The sequence below is a fragment of the Euleptes europaea genome, chromosome 8, assembly GCF_029931775.1.
Source record: "Euleptes europaea isolate rEulEur1 chromosome 8, rEulEur1.hap1, whole genome shotgun sequence".
Lineage (NCBI taxonomy): Eukaryota > Metazoa > Chordata > Lepidosauria > Squamata > Sphaerodactylidae > Euleptes > Euleptes europaea.
This window is the reverse complement of record NC_079319.1, coordinates 47,636,566-47,649,194: the sequence shown is the minus strand read 5'-3', so window position 1 is coordinate 47,649,194 and position 12,629 is coordinate 47,636,566. Positions and strand designations below refer to the sequence as shown.

General features: G+C 40.7%; 1 protein-coding gene across 1 annotated transcript in view; it reads right to left on the bottom strand.

Moving 5' to 3' along the window:
* Positions 1 to 12,629, bottom strand: part of KLHL14 (kelch like family member 14) — a 74,477-nt gene that overhangs the window by 15,609 nt on the left and 46,239 nt on the right. The window contains exons 3-4 of the mRNA XM_056854705.1: positions 6,286 to 6,375; positions 747 to 825 (exon numbers count right to left, since the gene is read on the bottom strand). Coding sequence (XP_056710683.1) covers positions 747 to 825; positions 6,286 to 6,375 — 169 coding nt within the window. The remainder of the gene's footprint in view (positions 1 to 746; positions 826 to 6,285; positions 6,376 to 12,629) is intronic.

The following is a 12,629-nucleotide window of genomic DNA, read 5'->3' as shown; positions in this document are numbered from 1 at the left end:
TAGCCTGCTAGCCTGCCAAGCTCTACAACTTCTTATATGTTACCTTCTGTTATATGAAACAACCTGCCTTTTATCATCTTGTAATTGTCACAATTTTTTAAAAAAGGCAATAAGCTTTGTTATACCCTAACTTGATTCTAGTGATCTGATTTTTGGTAATAACATTCTGGGAAACTGGGTTGAATGCGCCTATGTGGACATTTACTTGAACCTATAAAGTAGAGAGGCTGTCAAAGGCCTGGGGCCCACTCAACACAAGGCATTTTATAATTGTAGGCATATCTACAAGGAAAATTATTATTAGTTCCTTCATTATAAAATATTTCATATTTGGCTTCTTTCAGAGTCATTACTGAATCCTTCAATGCTGATCTGGGGACAAGGTAATTTTTGTTAGCCACTTTAATTGGTATAAAGCCAAGTAGCATATAAGGATTCAGTGATTCTCGTTTGTTTCACGTATTTAATTAAAACAAGGAAGGATCTATGAACGTTTGTGGTGGGCTGAGGAAGAGGAAGGCAATGGGGGAGAGGAAGACTGTCTACCTCCTTTCTTCCCCACATTATTCTGCCAAAGGCCCACTGCCACCTGCCCCCATGGAGGCGAATGGCACAAGACCTAGCAGCTGCTACCACTGCCATTCCAATAGAGGTAGGGGCTGCTTGGCCGAACAGCCAAGAAGGAATGTCATTGAGGATTCCTCTCCCAACCCCTCAAACAAATAAACAAAGCAGTAAGGTTTTACCTCTCTTGCATGGGTGGAAGTTGTATCCAGCTGTTGAACCTAGGATCATACCGGCTGACAAAGTTCGTACTGTGCTTTCCTGTAAAGAGATTAGTTTCACATTTAGCTCTTCATTTTCTATCATTACAATTTGCAGATTAGTTTTATCGCATACTCCTTTCGCTTGTCGACAACTTTTACGGGTCTTTAGAGCAATGAATTTTTAAAAAAAGAAACAGCAAACGGTGGCTTTTAGCAAATAAGGGAACAGTAACTGCAAAAAATATTTTGGCTCTATAAAACCTTTTAAAAAGATGGAAATCCAGTGGCATTTAAAAATAAAGTGCCATAAATCAAATGCTTATAACACAATAGGAAATTATCATGGGGGAGGGGAGAGTTTCTCACACCATTTCACGGATAAAGAATTTGTGTCAGTTTTTAGAATCATGGGTATATCTGACATTCTGCCCTGTCTCCCCTATTTGCATCTGAAACATGTTTGTTTGTTTGTTTGTTTATTACAGGGAAAAGAACATACAATACTCAGGCATCTTTATGTTAGGGTCTTGTTTCTATATTACATTCTTGCGATTTCTTCCCCCGATGATATGTAGATGACACACCACAAATTTGCCAGCCAAAAAAGTATGGTAAAAACACTTTTAGGAAAAGTGTGTTTATATCCCATCTAGGAAAAAATGCTCTCCTGTTGCTTTATTCCATGTATGTTAGCTTAAAAAATAAAGGAAACATGGGTCTATATTACCCTGAACACCAAACTCTGGTGTTGCATACTCTTAAGATATTAAGACTGCAGTTTATTTTACATTTACATATTGCATGGAAGCAAGAAGGTGCATGGGAATTTCTGCTAGACACCTGAGCCTTCAACACATGTGTCTAAAAAGCCCTCTTGCTCCTTGGATATGTGACTAAAAAAATGGAATCTCAGCTACATGACAGTCAAATGATGTATCTCACAGAGAAATAAATATTCAATCATATACAGTGCATTCCTAAGGAGAGTTACTGCAGTCTAAGCCCATTGAAATGAATGGGCTTAGACTAGAGTAACTCTCTTTAGGAATGCACTGATAGTCTACCAGATAAGGATTTTTCAGAGTTAAATAACCCTTATGATTACATCTTTCTACACACATTGCATTCACTTTAATAAATAAGGTCAAAGGTTTGGCTTTTTTATTTCTTAATTTCTAACCTACCTTTCCACCCAAACCAGGCCCTGAAGCTCTGACACAAGATCTTATTTTGCAAAGAAATGTCATATTATTCCACACACACCTGGGGGCAGAAACCATAGAGTCTACATACGGTATATGGGGATTCTGTTTACAGAATGGAAATGCAACACTATCAGTGAATTCCTCACCTTTCGGTGGCCGGGGATGGCGTGGCTGAGGCGCTGTTGCAGCACCTCCAAAGCCGTTTCATGGCCACCGAACGATTTTAAAAAGCCTTTTGCCGGCTTTTTTTGGTAAAAATTGGGCTTTTCGCCCCATAGAGAACAGCGAGGCTGCACCTGCAAAATACCAGGCACAGCACTGCCATTCTCAACACCGGCATCCAGGGCCAAAAAGGGACAGGGAGCTGCCTACAGGCAGTTCTGCCCCCTGGCATACCCCGGAAATTCCCCCTGGGACGCCCCCTGGAATGCCAGTGTGGGCCTTTATGCCAGTGGGATGCTGGTGGAAGGTCAAGCGGGCGTCCTGGGGTGGCGCTGCTGTGACAGCGTTGGGGCCACTTATAGCGGCATAAGTAGCCCGGACGCCGGCACAGGGGGTTCCAATGCTGGCGCAGCTCCTTCCTGGCCTCCTGAGGACTTTTGTCCTCAGAAGTCAGGAATGCGCTGTATGAGTCTCACTTGCAGAATTAGATGACACATAGTCATCAAAATGGGCACAGAATATACCCCAAACAATAAAATTCTGTGCCAAGAAAAGATAAACTCTGCATGTAAAAGCAACTCTATGAAGCTGCACATTCTAGTACGTATATAGGGTCTTGTATATTTCTGTCATGCTATCTAAGCAGTTCTCTTGTTTGTATGAACTTCTGAATACACAAATTGTTTGAGAGTGGGAGTGAGCCCAGATGCTCTCTTCCCAAATTGTACCCACCAGTGACCAACACTCAACATCCAACCCTTTTTCTACAACCCCCCCATCCCCTTCATGGTTGGCCAGTGGTAGAGCACGTGCTGTGCATGTAGAAGGTTCAGTCCCTGGCACCTCACTATAAAAGAATCTCGTTGGAAAAACCCTTCTTTGCATGAGAGCCTGGAGAGCTGTTGCTAGTTGAAGCAGACAATACTGAGCTAGATGGACCAATGATATTAGGCAGCTTCATATGTGTGTGTAATACCCACCCCTACCATCTGGCCTCAGTCATCCTTCTTTTCATCCCTTCTCTCTTCTTTCTGCCACATCTCTATCCAATTGATCATTCCTTCTGTCAACTCCTACTTACTGAGATTTTGCTATTCCTATACCTGCTCTGATTTCTCTAAACTTCTCTTCCATGTGACTCCTTTCTGAAAATTGCTCCTCACATTTCACTCCTCTTCTACTAAGCAATGAATCATGGAAAAGCGGTCTAAAGGTTTTCTGAAAAACGTAATTCTACTTCTAACAGGGAAGTCAAAATAAGCAAGAAACAAGATAAAATACAGCTCTGTGCTCCACTTAGCAGTGGTACCACAAAGCTGACTTGGGTTGACAATTCTACCCACATAGGGAGCCAATAGTGCTATCCACTCAAATGTTTTCAGATTACTGTCTCCTTTTTTCCTTTCTTAGAAAAGAAGATGGCAGGGAAAGAGAAGAGGGGAAGTTGCCCAGCAGGCAGGCATCTGAGCACATTAGTCTATTTAATTTATTTTATTAGATTTATATCCCTCCTTTTTCCCAGCCAAAGCCAGAGTCAAGGTGGCTTACAACCACCACCAATACAAATATGAGATAAAAGTTGAATTAAAACATACATACACACACACACACACACACTATCAATATTAACACATATTAACATCTTATAACCCCAACTAAGACTAAAAGATGATTCCCACGTTCAACTTTCATCCCACATTATTAAAATCAACATTTTCCAGTGGGAGTCAAAGAACTCTAATAATAGCAGTGCTGGTGACAATCAGAAGGCTAAAGGAGACCAAAGGAGTAATGGGGAGTCCAAGGAAGGGCCAGCAAGAGAGGCCAGTCACTGTATAACCATAAGCCTGGTAGAATATCCCCGTCTTACAAGACCTGAGAAATTGGACTAGGTCCTACAGGGCTCAGGGCTCATTGGACAGAGAGTTCCACCAAGCAGGAGCCACAGCTGAAAAGGCCATGGATGAGGACAGATGGATAATCTTTGGGCCAGGGACCACTAGGAGGTTGTTCCAGCTGACCATAAGGCTATCTGGGGGGTGTATCAGGAGACAGCCCCCAAAACACAAGAGTCCCAAACCATTTAGGGCTTTAATCGTGAGGACCAACACCTTGAACTTGATTCCTCCCTGTGGTTCAACAGAATGCTTCACATAGCTATCCCTGCCACCCTTTGCCAGAAATGGGAGGCAACAATATCAGCGGTGGAGAGAGGCACCCTACTAGTTGGTTCAGCCAAGAGTTTTTCCCCTTGGCCAAGAGTTTACTGGATGTGGAAGATGGCTTGTGGCTTGCTTCAGACCTTCTCTGCAGTCTATATCTGTACAGGTTTTGTATAGTAGTGATAAGGAGTACAATAGAAAAAAAACACATTCTTCCATTTTTTAAAAAATCATCTGTACTGAAAAAAGGCTTACAGAGTGGACTGGTTTGTTTATCTCAGTTTTTAAGTAAATGAACAGATGCAACACTTTTCTATAATTTGGTTTAGTGCAGATGCTGAAATGGGCCTTTCACAATAAAATATATGCAGTATATGTAATTTCAGCTGGATCTTCTGGCATTTTGAAGTGAAAATGTGTACCTGCAAGCTGTTTTATGGTTTCCCAGTCATAATTATCTCTGTTACACAGGCTGCTACAAAGGCAACTCAGCCTTCATGTGCAAGCTTTTTAACAATGTCTTGACAATATTCTAAATTTTGCAAGGCACAATGTTCCCCTTTTGCTTTGTTCAGAAGTCTGTTAAATTGTTTAATTTCTCTCTGTAGAAAATTTATGAAGTAATCAAATAAAAAGCAAATATACCACTAGATAATCTCTGTGTGAATCCCTTTCAGAAGGCTATGAATAAGAGACTACTAAAAGAATCTAAAGACTTTGGATAATGTTATAATAACAGCCTTATCTGGAAGGGACTAATTCATACCTATAAGGGGGGGAAGATAGATGGAAAACATTGTTTTATTACAGAAAGAAATACAGAGAAGCGTGAAACAATGGTTGATGCTCTTCAGAGCACTCTCCAAATGTCAGAATTTGGAAAAGACTGTCCAGACACTTCAAGAGATGCAGCAGCTCATAAATTATAGACACACCAAAGCCCCAGTCCAGCAATCTTGTTAAACACAGAGAGAAGCTACAAGGTATACACAGAGCTGCTATTCTCTTCTGTTTAAGTTCCCATTTTCCATATGGAGGATTCTTCAACCACATCTATGCCTACTCTGCTACATATGAAGGGTTTGAGCTGAAGGGCTTGTGCACAGTGCTTTGGACTGAACCCCCAAGCTTTATGGAACACTTAACTTTGTTATCATCAAGAGCATTCATTAGCATTGCCATTTATTTAGATGAAGCAGAGGGAAAAGCTGGTTAGTGATGATGCTTGCAGTCGTAGAAAGTGCCTTTTATTTTTATTTATTTAAAACATCTATTAGCTGCCTTTCTTCCTTACAGAGCTCAAAGCAGCTCAAAATATAGATAAAATACACAAAACCCAAAATTTAAAACCATAATTTAGGACTGCTAGTACATTAATTAAATGTGGTCCTAAATAAAACTGCCTTCAATTGCCTCCTAAAGAACAGAACTGAGGAGTCCAGGCACACTTTCCAGGAGAGGTTGTTCCTTCTATTCAGTGATGCAATCGGCTGTTGTGAGAACTTCAAATAGACCTCTGACCCTCTGACTGGCTCATCCCACTGTGTATCCATATAGTTTTCTAGATGTGCAGTCTAAATTTTCAAGTTGGACTCAAGAAGTGAATTAAATCCATTGTTCTTAATTCAGATTATTGTGCCCCCTTGGATAATTCATTTGTGAGGCACTCTTAAAATTCAGCCAGTAAATTTGAGATCACAGACCAAGGGGTATAAAAAGGTGTGATGCTGCTAAGAATGCCCTGCAATACTCATATTTTTGCGGATTCCAGAACCACTCTTGCATCCACATACATGATACATGTGATTCAGCAATGCAGGGATCTCCTCTAGATGGCACAGTGCCACAAGGTAACTGATTGCATAGGTAAGGTCTAAGTTGCATTCTTACAAAAGAAAAAAAAATAGCATGTCCTAAAGTGATTATTTTGTACTTCTGAACTGTTCACACATTTTTTGCTCATAATCCCATGAGTCGTTGTCTACATACCATTAGGATTCCACTGGTCTTCTCCTCCCAGTACGAATAAGAAATTTTCTACTTCCACAACACAATGGTGGGCGCTATTGTACGGCATAACTGTGAATAAAACAGGTATTCTTCATCAAGTTCCATCTCAAACTATTTTGAGGAATTTAATTTAAGAAACATCTAAACATTAAATTCAGACATAATAAAAGTAGGGTTGAGTATGAATACAATAAAAAGCAGCTGAAATCCACACATTATGTCACAAATTCTTACAACGCTGTTTAAAAAATACTGGGAAAATAACGAGGTGGAAAAAGAACCAGACATCTCCACTTTCTCAATGGCATGTTTTGATGCTTTGGGAGCTTGATCCACAACTCTGCTGTGCCCTATTGATACAAATCTCCCACCCATTGTTACTAGCGGCTGAGCCCTAGCGAATTCCAGGCATTCCTCAGACCACACAGGCAGAGGCTCTGCAACAGCAGATTGCTCTATTTATAACAAGTAGGAGCTCTCCCAATAGTTCCTACAGACTGGTCAGGGGCTGTCTGTGACCTCACCGGTCAGTCGCAGCGGCAGCATCAACTGTTACATAACCTGAAGGCTGAGGTGTTTCCAGACCCCAGATGTGCTCAGGTTGTAGGGGCTGAAGAGGCTGGCAATGCACTGAGGTGAAGTATGTGCTGCAGGTTTATAAAATAATGTGCCCTAAAACATGCCAGAGACACAAAAATATCAACGTGGTAGTCTAACAGAGCCCTGTAATTACAGCATAATGAGCAAGAAGGTACATTAAAAAACCCCAAACCCTCAGCTAAGCTTTGTTCTGTTGGCAATGTTTCCACAAGAAGAGTCAGAGTGTTCAGTTGCTTTCTCTTACACAGCAATGAGCAAGCTGCATTTCCATACAGTTTTAAGTTTTTAAATTAAGGTCCTGCTGATTTAATGCCTTCTCCAAATGTATACGCTTAATTTCCTGTACAATGTCATTAGCAGCACAATCAGACATTTTCCATCCATCTAATCAGGAAGCATTTTGTTAAGACACATCAAAACTGTTTCTCAAGGGTTGCAACATCATTTTTGCTAGTCTCTATTTGTCTGTGTTTGGTGGGGGTAGTATTGTTATGGGAAGGAGAGAGACAGAATAGGAAACCTTTTTTTTTTTGGTTCCACGTTTTTCCAACCTTTGAGCTGCAGCAGAAAAAAAAATGCAGTTTTAATGCCATAATATGTATTGCTCTGTGGTATGTGACACCATCAAAAATTGTATGTTGAAATGCATACTTACGCAGTTTTAGTTATCATACCACATGCACTAGTTCTGGCCCGGTGTCACCAGTAGGAAAAATAATGTCCTTGTTCAGCTCATCATATGGGCACCTTAAATCTAGGTGAGGACAAATGGGGAGGTGATGTGCATGTTCAGGCAGGGAACTTATTGCTTGACACGGATCAACAGAGCACTTAGGAAACCAGTGCAGTGGGAAATCAATATGACTCAGGGCCAGCTCTTACTCTGTGCTCTTTTGCCAGTGCCAAAAAAGAGGCAGCCTATCTCACACTTGGATTATTTTGGGCGATATATCTCTCATTTCATTTGTTTTATTATCTTTTATTTTTCTCAATGCACTCGAGCCGTATAGCGTATGCAAATAATAATAAGAAATATGTGCAGCTTTCTTGTTTAGGACACATTTTCTTAAAGATCAAGTAGTCTCATTTAAGCTCCTTACTGGATTTTTTCTTTTTCTTTTTGCCAAGGCAATGATGAATAAGTAAGGTGCATTTTTAGTTTCCAGTAAAGGTCAAATATCGTTTTCATAGTCTGTGCTCATGCAACTATCTAAGCAAAAGCAACTAGGCAGGAAGGTGTAGTGGAAATGCATTAATTAATGTTACTTATTGCCAGTAGATCTTATACAACCATTAAGGAGGCAGGCCTAGGCACTGTTAGATTTGCATTCTTCAGATTACAAGCAGTCCCACAAGTAAATGGAATATTTGTGTGTGTGAGTGGGGGGGGGGGAGGTTTAAACATTGTAGCTTTGGAATTGCTGTAGAATGGGATGTCAGATTCAACTAGCATATTATGCCATAGCATCTACTATGTCAAGTAAAAACTCAAGATCAAATTAATAATTAAAGCTCACAAATAAGCTTTTACTCTCTTTTTATGTTTCCAGCTTCTACACACTCCTACTTTAAACCATGCACAATTTAATCCCCATATATGCACATGTACTTCTGTTGTGGGGAGGGGAAGGGAAGGTGATTGTAAGCCGGTTTGATTCTCCCTTAAGAAGTAGAGAAAGTCAGCATATAAAAACCAACTCTTCTTCTTTGCATTAATAAATTTGATAAGATTTTTTAAAAATTACTGAAGCAGTAGACTATGGGTTGGAGCCATCTAAATTCCGTGCATGGAAGCACAGCTTCCTCTCCTACCCCCTCCTGCTGCAGCCTGAAATGCCCCCTTAAATGCTCCCTCTAATGGACGGGGGACCCCTAGGAACAGCATGAGGGATAGTTGGGTGTTTTATGCATGGTTGCTTAACCCTCCTTTATTCCGTTTCAGCCAGGATCAAATTTTTGGGTATGCACCTCATTCCTTGGAAGCTCAATGCTGCTTCAATGCAAAACGAACCCGGCTTTCCCCATTCTTCTGAAAGGGGGGGGTGAAGAATCCAAGCCTCGTTTTTAAAAAGCCTTTCTTTTGCTCAGAAAGAGTTTTAAGGAAGCAGAAAGAGCTTTGAGGAAGCAGGAAGCACTTGAATTCCCACTGCTTTGTGACTGGCTGTGAGAGAAGCCAATCTTCTGTTTTCCCCTGTTTAACCATCAGCATGCTGCTTTGAGGAGGGGGTTGGAAAAGGGTGGGGCGTGATAGTGCAGGGAAGCTCAACCCGAGAACAGAGTATGCACGCTCTGTGACTCCGGAATGAGCCAGGATGAACAGTGTAATTCAGGCCAGAAGAGGAATGGGAAAAGCCGGGTTCATTTTGCATCAAAACAGCGTTGAGCTTCCAAGGAATGAGATATCGTGCATACTGAAAAATTTGATCCTGGCTGAAACGGGGAATAAAGGAGGTTAAAGTGATCATGCATAAAACCCCTCTCAGATGCATATATGCCACTGATTTATCAATGGTCAGATCAACTAATTGGCAAGCCTTTTGCCAGAATTTGCTGGGTGGCTGCACAAGTACTACCTGGTCTCTGCAGTTAGAATGAAGGTGCAATCCTCTTTAATTAAAACATTGGTCAGGAAGGAGGGATCACTGAGGGAAAGCCAAACAAAACAAAGCAGCCTTTGGTGGAAGATGGCAATAGAGCGGCACAGATGAATCTCCCTGGGGAGAGAGTTTCAGAGTTTCGGAGTTTCGGAGCCATGACAAGGAAGGTTGCCCCTCCCAGGTTGCCATCTCCCTAATCCCAGAAGGCACCCAAAGCAGGGCCTTCATGGTGACCTGAATGGGGCACTTACTGTATGGGGCAGGGGTCAAATAACTCAAGGGGTAAGTAAACCGTTGGGAATGCCTAGAACAGCTGTGTGGATTTTGACAAACTTCTGAATTCTGAAGGACAAAAAAAAGTTTTTGCACTGATGAGCCCTCATGACTCATCCCTGCTGCAACAAAGCATTCACTAAGACTTCACAAGTATACATAATTCAAAATATGGGCCTATGTTTTGTCCAGTGATGCAGAACATCACTCATTAATTGTATGCTGTCCTCTACTTTGCTTCTTTGTTTTAACATAAGCTTTAGTCTTCCTCATCTTTACATTTCATTTCATCTCAGGTAAGTACCTCTCTTCCCCTCAAAAAAGGTATTTGAAAAGAAGTTTGTTCGCCATGCTCAAACACAGCCCAGTGTGAGTTTTTAGCGTGTCAGTCAGTGAGTTAGAGGGAAAGGGTAAAGAGAAGCTAATCAGGATGAAATGAGATTAAAGGCTGTCTAATTTTACAGCAACTGTGATCCATCAGCCACTGTGAAAGTGACAGTGGAAATGAATGATGGAGACAGACAGGTGGGGCTGTACATTTCACTGATTTATCCTCAAATGCACTGGGCCTTATTTTATTGAGTGAACATGACCGCATTTATCATGACTGTCATCTAAACCCACTTCCCTCCATTTAAAAAGGTCACTTTACTAGGAGTAAGTAGGATAGAGGCACTTTCAGAAAAGGTTTAAAAATCTAATAACATGTGTTTATAAAGCTCTGTGCAGGAACTCTCAGCTTTATTAAACAAACTAGTGGGGTTAAATGAAAGGAGAAAAGACCAATAAATAAAAAGATAAAATTGACATCTGAAAAACATGTGCAAGGACTAAGGTATTGGTGTCCTATAAATAAACTACACGTGGAAAGACATATTAAAAGAGGACAAACACAGACAGCTTCTTGTGTAACCTACTTTTCAAGCCTCCAACTCTGCAATTCCAATATAAAGGTGCAATAGAGCAGCAGAGTATACTCCTTCAGAAATTCAAGAGGAGCAGCTCTACTCTTTAAAACAGCAGACTAGAAATCCCTTCTCAGCAAAGAGAGATGGTTTTCTCAGTCACAAAGTTTTTGGGGAGGTCAATTGCTTGGACTGAGCATGTAATTGTTTGCTCATCAGTAACAGCCAATAACGAGGTATTATTCATCCCACCACAATCACACATGGCAAAAGGGAAAGAGTACCTCTTTCTTACAGAGGAAAAGAGTTATACAGTATCTGCTCTCTCGTATCCACTTCCCTTCTCTGGGTACTTTTACATCGTCTCGTGTGTGTGAAGTACGGTCAAGTTGCAGACGACTTATAGCAACCCCTGGTGGGGTTTTCCAGGCAAGTGATAAAGCAGAGGTGCCTTCCTCTACAGAGTCTTCCTTGGAGGTCTCCCTTCCAAGTACCAACCCAGCTTAGCTTCCGAGATCTGATGAGATCGGGCTTAACTATACCATTCCACATCCCCATCATCTCTTACCATAGATTTATTTATGTCTAAACCCTTTAAACCCCCTTGCACCAAAGCAAGCTTAGATTATTTTAAGATGGCTGGTACGTGAGCTGATTTAGGTCATGCCTCTGTCTGTCTCCCAGCATAACACAATTATGTACAGTTCTCCACCTTTGTGAAACACCACGTCGTGTCACCATACTACTGTGACAGCACAAAATCCTGTTCCTTTTACTGGCCAGGATCTATAGCTGGTAAATTTGTACCATCAATCTAACAAACTTGCTCCTTTCAGAAATGTAACACATCCTAAACACATACAGGGTCCATGGGTTTGTTATAGTGCGAAGAAACATGCAGCGAGCATATGCCATGTCTCGTCTTCACAATGTATGTAATTACTGCAGAAAGCCCAGCTCACACATTAAAGCTCTAAGTCACCAACATATCATTAGGATCACTGAATATAAACAGAGAGAAAAATACATGTTTTAAGTTTCATTAAAAGAGAGAAGTCAGCTTCCAAAACAACACCACAGTAGCTTCTTAGCTGGACAATATTTATCCAAAATTTTGGAAAAATCAAATACATTAAGTATATTTGAGACAGGAAAGGCACACCCTAACCTCCTCAAAGGGGAATGAGTAACTGGCCAAAGAAACAATTAAACATGCAAATATTCAGCATTCATTCTCCTTGCATTCAATTCTACCCCAAAAGGAAAAAACAGCATCAGAGTTGATAGCATTACTTATAGAGACTAAATTACCAGATATATTTTCTTTTCAATGTTGCCTGTCTGTTCTATAATTTTAAAATAATATCTACCCCTTGCCCAAAATTTGCTTCTCATAATTATTCAGAAATTTGTATATGCCAATACATTTCAGCAGAACAGCTGTTTGTGATATGTTCTTTCTGCATGCAAACTATTCATCATTTGGAATGAATTAATAACTACCAGAAACACAGTAGGTTTCTGTCAGCAGTTCACAGATTTTTGGGCCAAAAGAAGACCTTTGGATGGAAGAACAACAAAAGAAGATGAGTGGATAATGGATACTTTCACTTGCTGTAGACACTCTGAAAAGTCCTTTGAATTTTAATGTGTTCATGAACCCTCCTTTGTCAGCCCACAGGGTAAGAAAAGAGGTTATATGTATGGAAACAGAAGTGATGTCTAGAAATCCAGCCATGCCTCTGACATGTTCTTCTTTCATATACATTGTTATTATTCTCTATGAACACGCAGAAGCATAATGGGATTTTTAACATTCTTGGACTGCTTGAACAAAGTCTACAGAGTATGTTTGCAGCAGCATATAATGCTGACAATCATCATACAATGGGACAAGCGTTTTACAGAAAAAAATACCACAATTTATCAATTAGGGCAGAGCCAAACG